Raw genomic sequence first — 16,137 nt, 5'->3', positions numbered from 1 at the left:
GTGCCTTCTGCTCTGACGCATACAGTGTGCCACTTAGATATTTTATAGTTAAGATTACTCAGATCTAATTGGTTTAATTAATCTGAGCCCGTCTACCTTTCACGTTTTACTAACTGTTGACAAATATGTGCATATCACAAATCAGTCCCTCTGGGTGTTTCAAGAAGCTATTTTGTTTAACTGGGTCATGGATTTTTACAATCAGAATTTCCCATCTTTTCACAGATTTAGCACAACAATATTTTAAACATGCAGCACTATGTCCATGTGTGTATGTATAACAATGTAGGTGCTAGAGATCAGTCAAATTTTAACCAATCTATGCACTGTATTGTCTGAAGTCTGAAGTCATGGTGTTTCAAAGTGGTCTCAAATTATACCGCAGCATGGAATCTGCTATTTCATGACTTTTTAATGATGTTTTACACATTGCTGATACTTTTTCCTCCATTCTTGTATTGTTTGATCTCACTGCTATGTTTTGAATCTGTGGACTATGAGACCGGGTATCATTGTCCATGGCCATGACCTAAATTGGTTCAACTTTCTTGGAAGTCTTATCTGACTAATGATCCTGCTTTCGGCCACTGGTTACTTCCCTTATAAATCAGCCTCTCTGACATGGTACATTCAGGCCTAATTCTTCTAATTCTGTTTTTATTATGTATGCCACCTCTTGGGTCTTCATTCAAAAAATATAACACAGCCTATTACTTGGTGATATACCAAATATTGAAACCTGACACTGAAACTTGTGTGTAAAACCTTGAAGCTGACATTTTAGTCATTTTTAGACAGTTTCACTTCTGTAAGAAGTCTCTAAAACCACATCGTATATAGAGATAGACATCGTTATATTAATAGTTTGGTAAAATTAAAGTTACACAAAAAATACCTGTTATAATTACTAGATTACAGCAAGTTGCTTCAAAATTCAAGATTATCAGCAGAATAAAAACAATAATCACCAATCACAACACCATGGTAAGGCGATATAATAAAACAATATTAAACATCTAGAATATCTTTCAATTATAATATTTTGACACTAATTCTAGCATGAGAAGGAGGTGTGAAATTGTTCATTAACAAATACTGGAAAAATTGTAACACTGATACATGGTCATGTATTTGTTCGGTTTATTTTTGTTTTGTTTTTTAATCCAATAACCTTGAAAAGAAAATGCTGGACTGAACCACATGATCTTGCACATGTTCACAGGAATGGAGAATTCATTTATATTCTGAGCCTATGGCAATAATTCGAACCCTATCAAATCACAGAGAAAAAAATGTGTCTTCTTCCAAAATGCTCAAACCAATATGTTATGCTACTGCCAGAAGTCTGCAGCAGACCATTTCACTTCATACAGGTATGATGTCAAGTAATAACATCAGTTCATCCCCAAAGCTGAAACACAGACAGGATCAAAGAGTAAAACTTTGATCCATCTTGCAGCATGCAACAGCAAAGTAAGTGATGCAATGCAACAATACAGTTAGTAGTAAATAAAAAATTAAGAAGGACTGGTGCAGGAATTTTACTGGAAGCTGAATGTCTGAAGTTTTTCCTCAATGTATGATCTCCCACATAATTGGATGCACTAAATGCACTGTAACCACTTGCTTGATGTGGCGCGACCGTAGCCCTAATTGTCTCCACTTGGGGCAATTGCTTGCTGCAGAGATTGCTCGTCTTCATGCCCACATTGCCCTCCACAGATTGGACAGGCTTTTGTGCACCACTTAATTTTCAATCAGATTCGATCCTGGTTAAGTTGCCATGCCGCGTGAGAGGAAAATGGGGGTCATGTGTTCTCCCCGGTGCTAACGAGAAGCTTCAGTCAACACATGGCTGTCATTTTCTATCCTGTCTTTCATAATAGATAAAAGGCCCAGCAAAGGTTTGGCTGACAAGCCCTGTCCATTTCCAACATAGATCCATCCAGCTGGGACCAGAACCAAGAGTGACTCAACTTTTCATGCATATGGATGTCAGTTCAAAAAGCAATCATTTTCATGGCTCTATGTTAAAGCTGGCCTAGAGGGCTAATTGTCTGTCTGTCAAATTAAAATGAAGCAAAATCTCTTCAGTGATCAAGAGATAGCCTGGGCTTGTCTGCTGATGATATGTGGTCTCATTAAGACATCACAATGACATTTAAATAACTGTACAATTTAACAGCATCTATTAATAAATCAAGGCACCATGGTATCTTCTTCTAGGGTAACGCTGATGAACATATTCAGATCAGTCTCATCTATCATATACCATATACAGTACTCAAGGGAAAACTGAATATATAAGTAATAGAGATAGTTAGACTAACAAATGTGTGTTGGCATGTGATTGGCAGATGACTGTTTGACAGTCATCATTTTATCAGCATCTGTATAGCCAACAGCAACAAAAATATGAACCAATTTGTCCCAGCCAACAAAGCGTTAGTAGCTCTCGTATGTCATGACAGTTATTGTCACGGTCCTGGGTCAGTGACCCAGTGTTTTGAGTATTCTTGTGCCTCTGAGTTTTTTGTATTATGTTCTTAGTTCACTTTGTTGTCCCAGCTTATTCTTTAGTGTAGTGTCTTTGTTTGGTTTTCTTGTATTCTGTTTAGTTCTCTGAGTATTTAGTAGCTCCCCTCTGTGTCTCTTTGTTGTTGGTATTGTCTGTGTTTCTTAGTTGCTCTGTCTCCCCTAGTCTAGTTTGCGTCTTCCTGTTTTACTTTGAAGTTCTGTGTCTCATTCCCCTCGTTACTTCCCAGTGTATTTAAACCCTGTGTTTCTCTGAGTCAGTGTCGCGTCGTCCCTCTTGATGTGTGGATCTCCCTGTGTCTCCCCGTGAGTCTTAGTTTGTTATTTCCCTGTGAGTTTAAGTTTATGTTTTTTCCTGCCAGCAAATAAAGCTGTGACTTTGAGTTCATCCCCTGAGTCTGAGTCCTGCATTTTGGGTCCTACTCCTGCTTGCCACACTGCACTCCATGACAGTTATAGCATTGTGTTTTGAAGTAAACAGCCAATTGTCACCGAATACAACAAGATTAATATACTGAACAGTATACCGCACCTTATGCTGTATAAGATAAACCTTCTGTGTATTAAAGGAGGCCCACAACAGTAATTCAATATAGCATATCTGAATAATACCTATGATTCACATCCAAAGAAGGACAAGGGCAGCATCAGTTTTAAAAAAGCCCTTAGAAAAATATGCGTTAATCATTATTCCTTGTCTATTCAGATTTTGCCATCAATATATATTTTTATTTATAATCTGATTTTTTCTAGATGACTTTCTATATACTGCTTATGGTAAAAACAAACCGAATAGAGGAAAAATATATATTATTTCCAAACACGGCAGGTTTATTAGCATTAGTCCCTCCAATTTTGTAAGAATTCTTTGGTTTAAACAACTTTCTTCATTAGAGAAAAGAAGAAAAAGAAGATTTTCACAAATGGCTTAACTATCTTCCAAATCTAAATGAAAGCTTTATTGTATGTAATAAGGTCATTTTAACTCTTTAGTCTAACATTAGATTTGTCAGATCTTCAGTCTTACATTGTGCACAATCAATAATGTGATGGGATAAGGGACTTGATTTTCCTTAGCCAAGCAATAAATATCAGCCTGAATTTATGCAATTTCAAAAAAAAGAAGTACAATGTGCACCTTACTACAGTTTGCAGCACAGTGGTGCAAGTGATGCTTAAAAACTTAATTACCAATTCTAAATTTGCAATGCTGTGGTAGATAAAATGCCATATACACCAGTCCAATTTCATTCCCCAATTAACTGTTCAGTAACAATATCTGGGGATGTTTTGTTTTGTTTGTTTTTTTAAGTAAGAACTGGCCATTTAAATCATCCCTGTGACAGAGCACAACTTGACCCTCTACTAATGAAAGCTTAAATACAGCTTTAATCTCACTCATGGTTCTGATTGGTTAATTGTTAGTCAACCGACAAGTTGATGACTGTTCTTTTTTAAATTTAGAAACTACTGTTTTATGTCACAGCACCAAAAGAAACAGTCCACAGTCTCAAAGGTCTGGACCCAAGCAAGCGCTTTAGAGGCAACTAATGCTGAAAGAAGGGAGGAAAAGTCATTATTATGCTATGATAATGAGTATATATCTTCCTAGTGCTACATAAATTGGACCCATTACCTGGAGGACAAATAATCAAGTAACATATTTAACATGCCATTGAGGGCACATTCTGTTTTACCCACTAATAATCCCTGAATCATAATTACATCTAGATCTGGCTGTAAGCCCTATTACATTTGCTCAATTATTCCTTTCCTCTCGCTGCTATGCTGCCTTTTGTACTTGCAACAAAGAACAAATTCCCTGAAGCTGTGTAACGTTTAAGCAATCGCTCTGTTTTCCAATGTAAAGTTTAAAATCACAAACAATTTTTAAAAATATCATTTACGGTTTAATTTCTAAATATTTTAAAGTGCAGAGGAGAAAAAAAATATACTGTGATTACTAATCGCTCCAACAGGCTCCTGTGTCCTCTCCCTGGAGCTTTCATCCGATGAGAAATTGATTACATATCAGTCACAGCAGAAAGAAAAACTATCCGGACTGAACAAAGGATGCAATGTTAAAAAAAGAAGAAGAAAAAAAAAAGAGCCTGTGTTTCCCCCCCCTTCTTTTGGCTCTTGTTGATCTGATATTGATCACCTGACACTGGTCAAATATCCCACTCTGCATTCCGAACAGATGCTGATGGGTGGGGAGGGGATAGCCTGACAGGACAGGGCACATGTGGCAAGCTAGTTAGGACAGTCACTCACAGGGGGAGCATTGATCTAGATGCCGTTTTGTGTTTTTAGGATGAAATGCATGCTCAAGTGTTAACACTGCCTTACCTGCATCGCTTTTTTGCTCCCTTTAGTTTTAAGATGGTTTGTATGCCGGCTCTTGTATTGTAAAGGGAATTGATGTAAATGCTTGTTTTCCTACCTGCAGTGAGGCTTTGTTCATCTTTAAATTGAACATTTCAGTAGTGGAAGAAGGCGTACTTGGGTAAGGAGGATGTGCTGTTTGTTTTTGTTTTGGTTTATTTTGGTTTTACATCCCAAGAATGTTGTCCTCAAAACTCTCTGTAAGGAGGACCGCAGAGAGTTTCATGTGCGACACTATATAGATCCAAGCACCATTCCTAGTCTCTTATGAAGTTACTTTTCAAAGTTAACAAGTATGTGGAGAAACCCTGTCAAATCAATGCAGATGCAGTGTCTCATGCATATTATGCATATGCTGTATGTGAGGATTTTTCATCAATCCCCTTTGACCTGAAAGGAAAAGGTGCAGAGCGTCAGGAGCTTTTACTTCAGTGATGTCTAGCATTGCGAAGGGAGAAGAGCCTGTTTCCGGGGACTAAGAATAATTGGTATGTTTATACAATCAATGGTAGAATGCAGTCAGCCTTCTCTGGGGAAATATGAACACAACAGCACTGCCACCTGCTCCTACCTCCAAAGTGTGCTTTGCAAACCAGAGAGAGCTATATGACTGGTTTCAGATAGCGTCCTCTTTGTTAAGCTGCTTTCACTATGCGGTATTAATACGGTAGTGTAAATGTAAATAAAATGTCATGGATGTCTGCATGTTCAGTAATGTGTTAATTTTGATTTGGTTATTCAGGCAGATTTTTTTTAAGATCATCTGCTTAAATTTTGACATGACATATCTAAATGTGAAGCAAAGCATGCATCCTTTTCACAACCATAACTGTTCTGCTGATATCTTGCTAATTACTATGCTGCTTTTGATGTTTGCTTGTATAAAACTCCCACATGAATTCAACAACATCATTATTTTCTCTATGACAAGATGAAAATGCAGATGCCATACTGGATAACTGCTTTACTGTGTACATTTTTACCTACACCAACCATGGATCGTTAAACAGGCTCTGACTCACAGTCAGTTTTTGTGAGAAAGAACATATTAACGACAACAACAAATTTCTATATGTTGTAATACCCCATAAAATCATCAGTTGAAATCTATGTGGAAATTTCCACTCCGGGTCTGGGACGAGACCCCGCCCCAAGTGAAGGAGTTTAAGTATCTCGGGGTCTTGTTCAGTAATGGGAGAAGGGAGCGGGAGATCGACAGATGGATTGGTGCTGAGGCTGCAGTGATGCGGACGCTGTACTGGTCTGTTGTGAAGAGAGAGCTGAGTTCTCAATTTACCGGTCGGTCTACGCCTACCCTCACCTATGGTCACGAGCTGTGGGTCGTGACCGAAAGAACGAGATCGTGAATACAAGCGGCGGAAATGGGTTTCCTCCAAAGGGTGGCTGGCCTCTCCCTTAGAGATAGGGTGAGAGGTTCAGCCATCCGGGAGGGGCTCAGAGTAGAGCTGCTGTTCCTCCACATCGAAAGGAGCCAGCTGAGGTGGTTCGGGCATCTGACAAGGATGCCTCCTGGGCATCTCCTGGGCGAGGTTTTCTGGGCATGTCCCAGCAGGAGGAGACCCAGGACACGCTGGAGAGATTATATCTCTCGGTTGGCCTGGGAACACCTTGGTGTTCCGCCGGATAAGCTGGAGGAGGTGGCTGGGGAGAGGGAGGTCTGGGCTTCTCTGCTTGGGCTGCTGCCCCCGCGACCCCGGATAAGCGGAAGAAAATGGATGGATGGAATTTCACAACAGCAAAGATAGAGACATAAAGTGTAAAGTTTTGCTACACATGCAGTTTTTATCGCCAGGTCACCACCATATTTAAGCACTGCCTTTAAAAAAACATTGCCCAAATAACCTCTCAGAAGTATTACCACGATGACTGTCAAATGAACAGATTTGCTTAAAGAAGATTTGCTCAAATCAGGACTTTTTACTGATGTAAAACATTGTTACAATAAGCAGTGGGTGTATCCAAAGCAGTGTTGGTCAAGTTACTTGAAAAAAGTAATCAGTAACTAATTACTGATTACTTCCCCAAAAAAGTAATCCAGTTACTTTACTGATTACTTATTTTCAAAAGTAATTAATTACTTAGTTACTTAGTTACTTTTTTAAAACACGATTTACAACCTGAATAGGTGATAAATAGATCTTTCAGCCCAATTCTACTTTTTCTGCATAATCCATCATACAAAATGTAATCAAATGGAAAAGTCTCTTTTTAAAACTTGTTTTATTAGTTTTAATCTTTTAACTTTATGCATCAAGCAAAAATTTAATTATATGCAACATTCTCTGACTGGAAGAAATTTGTTTAATATTTAAACCTATTTTCTGCACATTCCAGCACATAAAATAATTTTTTTGTGTGTGTGTTTACACTCACTCTTTCAAATAGATGCAAGTAAAACACAGCAGAAAATAAATAAAGTCAACGACTAGCGGTCCTTTTGCTCTATTTTCACCTGTAAAGCAGGAGTTGGGTAGGCGGAGGTTTACCCTGGTGCAGGTGTGCCAAAGCGGTCAGTGGAAGAATCCGCGAGTTTCTCTGTGAGTTTCCCATTACGTCGTAGCGCACTCGGTGCTTGCTTAGAAGTTTAGGGGGGTTTTTCGCTGTAAAAAGAAGTTTTCTTCCCACGCACAACGGACACTAATGTTTTTGTCACTTTTTATGGAATCAAACTCAAAGTAAGGTCAGTACTTCCACGCTTTAAACGCTGCACACTCATACGCTCTCCTGCACTCGATATATTGTCCGTTGTTGATCTGCACACAGCTGTTGTCACGAGACATTCTCGCGAAAAATCATGGTTTTAGTAACGCAGTAACGCAGCGTTCCTACGGGAAAGTAACGGTAATCTAATCACCGTTTTTGCAATAGTAATCCCTTACTTTACTCGTTACTTGAAAAGTAATCGGATGCGCATCTCTGATCCAAAGGTATTTCTAATGGCAACTTAAATAAGTTAAATCCTGCAAGTGACGGGTCCATTTTGACTTCATATACTGTTCATTACTAAAGGTACAAGGTGGACTAGATAACACATCTGTCGTGAGAAATATGTCACAAAGCTTCTTACCTTTGTAGAAGCACTCTTCACTGTGCATGATGGTAATCCTGTGTCCTCTGATGCACGAGGTTCGGTGGAGCTCACAATGGTTCTGGTAGAGTTTCCCATCTGAACCGCACACCGGCTTGTAGTGTGGTTTGCAGTGATCCAAGCACTTGCACTCCCCTTGTTCAGTCTCATGATTGACCACACAATGGCGTCCCAAGCCACAGTACTTGTGTTCACATGGACCCGGATAGCTGTTGTGCCCCATAAAGCCTAGAAAACACACAACGGGGCGTAGAGCATTACACTTCTGTCTGACTTTAACTCGTGATCTAAACAGGTTCCTGCCAGAAACAAATCGAAAGCCTGGATTTAGGCTCCTGTCAAGGGCTGGATCTAATTCAGGCTTTTTCCCTGTCCCCTAGCCCCTCGGGGAATTCCCATCAATACAGGAAGGTGTTTTTCTCAACTCAAAGTGTCAGTGAGATCCATAAATTATGCAAGTCAAGTTCACTGTAAACCATTCACAGTAGGAAAAAGCAAAGAAATACATTTCTTTTTTTTATTTCATATTTACACCTGTGTGTCCTGAAAACCTCCCACTGAGTGGACTGATGAAAGAAAATGATTAACTAGACAAGCATATTTACAATAACAATCAATCAATCAGTTAACTTTAGTAGTTCAAAGACTCCACCCTTATGGTGAATGGATCCAGCAGCTCTTTTATTCCACTTGTCTGCTTTGAGGTTTCAAATATTTTATAAGCCTAGGAATGTGACAAGAAAAGAGCGCAGTTCTATAACTTTTATTAATGTACTATTAAATGGTAGCACATGAGAGCAATTCTCTTAAATTTCAAACCAAGCCATCATGAGGTGATCTGCTCAATAACTTTGTAGCTATTAGACAGTCCAGGCTCCGATGCTTAGATAATTTACCACCAAGTCACAAGTCAATCAGCAATATCATGCACTCCCATTTGATGTTATTTCTATTGCTTGACTCAGGATTGTGGGGGGCAGAGGGGGTTTGGGATTCACCGTCTTTGCTTAACTAATGAATATTTTTATTGTCGTCAATACAAGCTACAGAATTTCTATGGTCTTTTGATGGTTTCTATGATCTTGGTCTACTACCTAGGCTAAACCTTTTTCAGCGTGGCCTATCTAAGCTAACATCTAACATTGGCAAATGTTAGATGTTAGATCTCTCTCTCTCTCTCTCTCTCCCCGGGCCGAACTCATTGTGGGTTCACGCCCTCGGCCCACGCCCTCGACAGTTGAGACACCTGGGTCTCATTAAGACGATCAGCATTTAAACCAGGAGGCTGTTCATCGCTGGATCGTTGTCTACCACGTGTTAGTGAAGTCAAGCTACAGCAAGTCAAGTTAAGAGTATTTTCCTTTGTGCGTCGTACTTAACCCTGTCTCCCTGTCTACAGAGCTTCCTGGATTTTCCCCCGTGTGATTCCCGTGTGGCAGTGTCGGAGTGTGAGCCTGTGATCGTGTGTGTGGATGATCTGAAGAATGCGTGCTTTCCCCCTGGACTTCCCTGGAGACCCCTTCTTCCCTCACTCAGCTGTATATAGCACCCCCCGCACCTTCTTGTATATACACCTGGTGAATTGTAAATAAATCCTTCTTGTGAGCATCAGAACCGGAGTCCTGCGCTTGAGTCCTCCTCCAAACCGTAACAGCAAAAGTGCAAGAGCTACCTGACAAAGATCAATATCCTTTACACAAACTCGTTTCAAATTTTTGATTTAAGGTTATCATAATGGGAAGTTTTCACTGTGTGCTCCCTTCTTAGGCAAAACTCAACATACATGTGCACGGAGGTTCAAGAGAGAATGTAACTATAACTGTGCAAAAGAACAGGAACAATGAGAGTCATTCACAATAGGATAATATGTGACACAGTATTATTATTTCATTTCATTTTGTTCTGTAGAACTAAACCATTGTAACCGAACATCTTTTAAAAACCTGGTGTTTCATCTCAATCGTAGCGATTATTTCCTACAAGATATAGACTAGTGATAATGTCATAATTAATACTTTTCCAGTATTATCTTTGTTGGTATTCATTATATTTTTCTAACCATTTGGATCTTTTAAAATAAATTGTGAACTGTTTAAGAAAAAGTCCCTAAATGAATTAACAGCTCACTACCAATTAAGTTGACAACCAAGGTTAGAAACAAGGTCAGTATACTTAAAACTAAACTAAACTTAAATGGTAAAAAACCAAAGAAAACTCGATTTTAACAAAAAAGCACTGATACATTGTTGTGTTCCTAAAATGAACTAAAATGCAGACAAACTCTTGTTAGCTTTAGGTTTTGTCAGTTTGATCAAATGTGGCAACAGAATAAGGATCAGGAGGCTTTGGTCCAGATGTTTACTGGCACTTGACATGTTTACGGGACAAGTTTTTGTACTGTGAAAGCATTACAGATGAGCATGTCAATGGCTGCATTAAGAAGAGGTGAGTCTGAAAATTATTTTTATGCACAAAATACAAGCATGACTTTTACAAGTCCAGTATGTTAAGGCATCAGTGTTTGTCTGAACGTAAAACATTTTGCCATGCCAAACACTAACCATATCATAATAAATTGAAAGCTTAAACTAAACTAACTAAAACTAAATATTTCAAACAATAAATATTAAATGGATCCACTCTTGAAACTAACAAATTAAAAATGGATTGAAAGAAAAAATTTGAAATTAAATATGAATAAAAAATCATGAAAAATACAAAACTATAATAACTTTGATTGGAAACCACAAGGAGAGGGTTTGTTTACAAGGTCATTGTGCCCCTCAGTGTACATGTTCAGTACCTCCACCTTGCTGCAAGTGGGAACTGAATGACCAGAAGAGATGGAGCAGCTTGTATTTTGCAGTAACCAATGTATTTTCAAATAAAGTGACCCTTAAAATAGCAAGGGCTACAATGTCATTCAGTATTCATTGAATTCTAGGGTTAAGGAATTGAGGATTTAAAATGAAAAAATAACCAAAAACCATATGTGTGAAAGGTGTCCTTGAGTAACAGATTTATTTCTGGAAGACTATAAGGTTGCAGTCCTGCAACAAACCCTGATCTCTGACCACTGTGTGGAGGAGGGGAAAAAAAAGGAGGAAAAGACGTAATAAGAGAGCCGAACATCACAGCTTATACGGTGATTCAGCAGCAAACATAAATAAAATCATAAAGCTGTGTGATTTGTGAGGATGACTTCATTTACAAGGGGTTTTATGAGAGCAAGATTAGTGTGATTTTCTCTGTGGTCTGCCTTTTCAACCTGTATGAACACTAACACGTCTTGACAGGCCACAGATCAGTCCGTACAGTAACCCATGAACCATATCAAATATATTGGCTTTCTAATAGCAGCCTGCCCGCTCTTAGATTGCCCTTTGGAATAGTCCACAAGAGGCAGAGGGGTATGTTGAGCGCAGAAGGAAAAAAAAATGAAAAAAATAACCTCAATCATACCTCTCAAGGCTGCACCCTGATGAACGTAAGGGAAGTCAGGCAATGACTACATGGAAAATGATTATAGCTTTGTCCACTACCTACTCCATTAGAGAAAAGGTCACTGTGTTTATAGGGCTTAGTGTAGCCTTATTTAAAAACTACCAAAGTAATAACACTACCCTGCAAATATAGTTCAACCTTTTTCTTTCACATGACAAAAATGACATCATAAAGGCTGTAATAAAAGATAAAATAAAAAAACAAAGATAAATAAATAAAAAGAACACATACATATTTAAACACACACACACACCTTAATACAGACCACCAACTGGTGTTAATGAATGAAAGCCCACCATGGCAAACAACCTTATGGAGGAGTGTCATGAATTCTGTTTTAATGAACACAATGCCTTGTGCATATTAAAGAGGTGGAACTGGCTTTATGACTATGAAAACACACAAACACACACACAATACAGAAGAGACAATAGTGATACAGTTGTTTGATTGATGTACTTCCTTATCGAGGCCCTTACACTATAAGAGACTATGTGTCACAACAAGCTGTAGCTTCCTTTTTTGTAGTTAATTTATTTTCTATTTTCTCCAGCTTTATCAGAGAGCTGGAGAAATTCCTCAAATATTCAACATGAAATTAAATTGAAATGAAATGAAATGATTCTCATAACAGATGACATTTTTTAACCCTTTAATACCTACCATAGAACCAAGTCCACCAGAGCATATATTATATTATACATGCTGTGGAGCCATTTTTGGGAGCATTTCAAGTTGCTATACATCAATACAACCATTATAGCCCAGATTTTAATAATATGTCTGCATTGAGTGCATAGTAATTACATAAATTGCAAAAAAGTGCAATAAACTACAAAAAAATTGAAAATAGTTTTTGCTTTTTTAACATATATTTCTAGTTAGAGAAATTTAAGAGGCTTATCCCTCAAAACTGTAAATACAAAAAAGTTGCACAAAATAGTTTCCCACCACAGGAAATTTATTTTGAGTGTCTTCATAGTTTTATTTTTGAAATACACCAATTTTTATATACTGCAGGAAAAACGAAAATAAATATTATACTGCAAATTTGCAAAAAAGCAGCATATGCATCAAAATAAACTATTTCCAGCAGTGCAATATGAGTCCTAAGCATCCCAGAAACGACACAGAAAGTCATAAAGTCAAACATAACTTTTAAAAGCACCAGTATAGGCTCATAAGGCCCTGATGGTAAAAAAACTACATTTCCGCGAAAACGATGTCACTTCCAGTTTTGGGCAGGTAATGGCGGACATGCAAAAGTTCACGCTGACGTCTACTCCAACGTAGGAAGTGTTATGAACAGCTGATCAGATCGGCAAAGCGTGTTTCTGGAATATTATATTTTTGTTGCTGCAAGCGCTTTTTATGCAGTTTTTGCAAAGCTATATGTGGAAGGAAACTGTGACCTAGGACAAGCTGATGGCATAAGATGTAAGTACAACTCCTCCGGTTTCATATGCAAAAACAATTATTGCGCTAGCTTACATGGTTGCAGAGCTACCGGGATTTAAAAATAGTTGCGCAAAACAGAGCGTGCCTGCTCCGACCGGCTTTAAAGGGTTAAAAATGTTTTATGTGATCGATAGAAACATTTTTTAATTCTGAGAATCTGCTCTTGTTGTGGGTTTTCAATCATAGTTTTTAAAACTACATCTAATTTTCATTTGAGGCAATTTTGTTTTTTGGCTCAGTCCTACTCAAATAAAAATAAGACAGTAACCTCACTGCAACTCATAGGAAACCCCACAAAAAAAATTTGCGGATGCAAAAAAATTTCACATTCAATGACCAAGTAGTTGCAGAGACCAATTCTTCCCCCAGATATTGAGACTGCAACATCCTCATCCTCTGAGCAACCAATTGCAATTGCAAGGTGATTGCACAGGTCAAAAGCAGGAGGCAACCTAAAAATTGCAGTTGAGCTAAAACTGATTGTGATCACTTAAAGTCTGATGAAAGTCTGCAAACAATTCCATCAAATTGATAAATGCGGACAGATGGCAGAATGACAACATGCTGCAATCGATTTACGTCATTCTGCACCAATGAGTGCAACTTGACTTCACTAGTTGTCAACTGGTTGTACTCTGGTTTAATTGTTATATAAAAGCAAGGTTGTTGATCATCAATGTGATACTTTTATTAAATTCCCTAACAACTACGCTGCTTTTTATGGAGATTTTTTTTTTCAGTTTCAGATCTATGAAGTTTTGGCTAGAGTCTGAATCTATGTAGTTAATGAGAATTTCTGGATGCAGACAGTACAACAGGACCCCAATCATACACAGATAACTGATTACACCTTATTGTCATTATATCACCATCTATCATCAAAGTAACTTCTAATATGGCAACTCATGGCAAGTTGTCACATACTCTGATGCCCATCTTCATAGCAACCATTTCTAAAAGGTCAAGATCGTAAGTTCATTGCACGGAGTCATAATAATATTGGCCATGCAATGGTCTCCGGTTACTGTTTTGTGACTATAGCATTTGATAAAGTTTAACTGGCTTACAACCAGCTGAAATGACTTAGCTGTGAAGCAGATTGGTGTTTCAGAAAAGATAATAGTCAATAACAGCATCCAAAGCATTTCTTTGCTGCTGAGAAAGACACTCACCCCCCCTTACATACACTCTCTTCTGTATTGGGAATAATGAGAATGCATGATAGCTATCAAGAACAACGCAAAGAAAACAAAAATGTTGGTGTTTAGCAATACTACAGTTTTTACCACTTTAGTTCCAGTTCATGTTTAAGAGTAGATTTTAGTACATACCTATACTCGAACTGACTTCTAACCCATATTTAGCTATCAACTCTATTAATCTTCCAAAGCATTATTAAAAAAGTAGATTAAATATTAAAATAAAAGCTACATTTTGTCTACTTTGCCTGAGAATTATCGTAACAACTAGGCTTCTACTATTTCCTCTCCGATCACTGTCACTGCAGAGCACCGAATATCTAAAAAACATATAATGTCAAAGCATTTTTGTTTTCCTTCCCACTATCCACTCCTAAAGCAAGATTATTTCTTACATAGCTATTTCGGCAAGTTGCCAGTGAACATACTGCATTAGGCATTTCATTTACTCAGAACCATATTACCCAATGCAAATTAGCTGCACCCGATCACAACTCGTAGATCACAAAGTTTCACTTAATTTCCTCTACATAAGGATGCCCAACTTAACTGGAAAACTGTCATGTAAAATAGAAAAATAACAAAATAAGGTGTAAGCAGACCAGCATGCACAAATTTCACTCACACTGCACACAAGCTGTTCACTACCAACCAATAAATATTGACTACAGAGAGGTGCTTCACTGCATTAATTACAATCTATGATATATTTAGCTTTGAGCGGGACAGTATAGTGCTCGATTCACTCACAGAGAAACCAAGATCAACACCATCTATTCACAGACAACCGCAGCAGATGGTTATAGAAATGCATTAAAGAAATAGCTTTGCTTCTGAGACCGGATCCATTACATTCTTTGTCGTTAGCATCACTTTATTCTTCCATTTATTAAAAACAACTTTTACTTTTGTAAAGTCTCTTTCTACAGAGATGGATATGAGCGGAAATCACAATAGTTTCAGGCTTTTGTTTTTATGATAATAGTTTGTATAATTATATGTATTTAAAGACAATGAGTCTAGAGATGTTTAAAAAAAACATACTGCATTGTTTCAAAGCTTCCTAGAACATCAGAAGAATCAGCTGAAAGACTTCTACAGTTTCACTTTTGAGGCTTTCAATCAGAAGCCTTCATGAATATCTGCCTTCAGTTTTAGCAGTCACACGTCAGGGTAAACAAAATGACTTAAAGTGGTGCGCCTCATTCATATCCCAAACAATCACCCCACACACAGCCCCGCATTATGCTCTATCCGTCACAGAGGATTTAGACGGGATACAAGTGTGTACACTGTGACCTGATTGGAGCCAGTCAATTTGCTAGTTTATTAATTCCCCGCGGTGCACTGGCGTAATGATTATTCAGTGAATTTGCGTCGCACAGCGAGGCATCCTCCGTCACCAGCAGGGTCAGCGAAGGGCAGAGTCATCTGTTATCAGTATGCACACCCAACTGTCTGGCCATCAGCTGACAACACAGACAAATGAGGGATTGTACACAGCAATTCCTTTATTGATGACCTATTGTTTTTCCAAAACGTGGACAGAAATCCACGATGCCAAATCTTCAATGTCACCCTTAGGGTAGAAATGTAACTTGTCTTGTATACACGCACTGAGATTATAGATCATGTTCTACCAGTGGCTGAATACAATCTGTTTACTGGAAATATAATGCATGAGTCTCGCTCTGTGAAACTTCATTGCAGCTGATGCTTCTTTTCAGAGCAGCCAGTCAATTTGTTTCTCCTCTGCTTATTGTTTTATCACGGAGTAGTCCAATATTTTTATTGTAACGTGCTATGACATGAACTGTCATTTGTAAACACACCACAACTTCTGCTACAATACCTCAGCTTAGGTGGTATTCTTTTCTTTCCATGCATCTACTACACTAAAAACAAGAAGAAAACAAAAGAAACTGAAAAAATCTGACCTAATGACAA

General features: G+C 38.1%; 1 protein-coding gene across 2 annotated transcripts in view; it reads right to left on the bottom strand.

Annotated features, from left to right (window-relative positions):
• The window catches only part of fstl5 (follistatin-like 5), a 200,271-nt gene that overhangs the window by 118,201 nt on the left and 65,933 nt on the right, over nt 1-16,137 (bottom strand). For both annotated transcript variants that reach the window (XM_085178364.1, XM_085178371.1), the window contains exon 4: nt 8,009-8,257. In XM_085178364.1, coding sequence (XP_085034490.1) covers nt 8,009-8,257 — 249 coding nt within the window. The remainder of the gene's footprint in view (nt 1-8,008; nt 8,258-16,137) is intronic.

Source organism: Neolamprologus multifasciatus, chromosome 2 (assembly GCF_963576455.1).
Source record: "Neolamprologus multifasciatus chromosome 2, fNeoMul1.2, whole genome shotgun sequence".
Taxonomy (NCBI): Eukaryota; Metazoa; Chordata; class Actinopteri; order Cichliformes; family Cichlidae; genus Neolamprologus; species Neolamprologus multifasciatus.
This window is presented reverse-complemented; position numbering and strand designations above follow the sequence as displayed.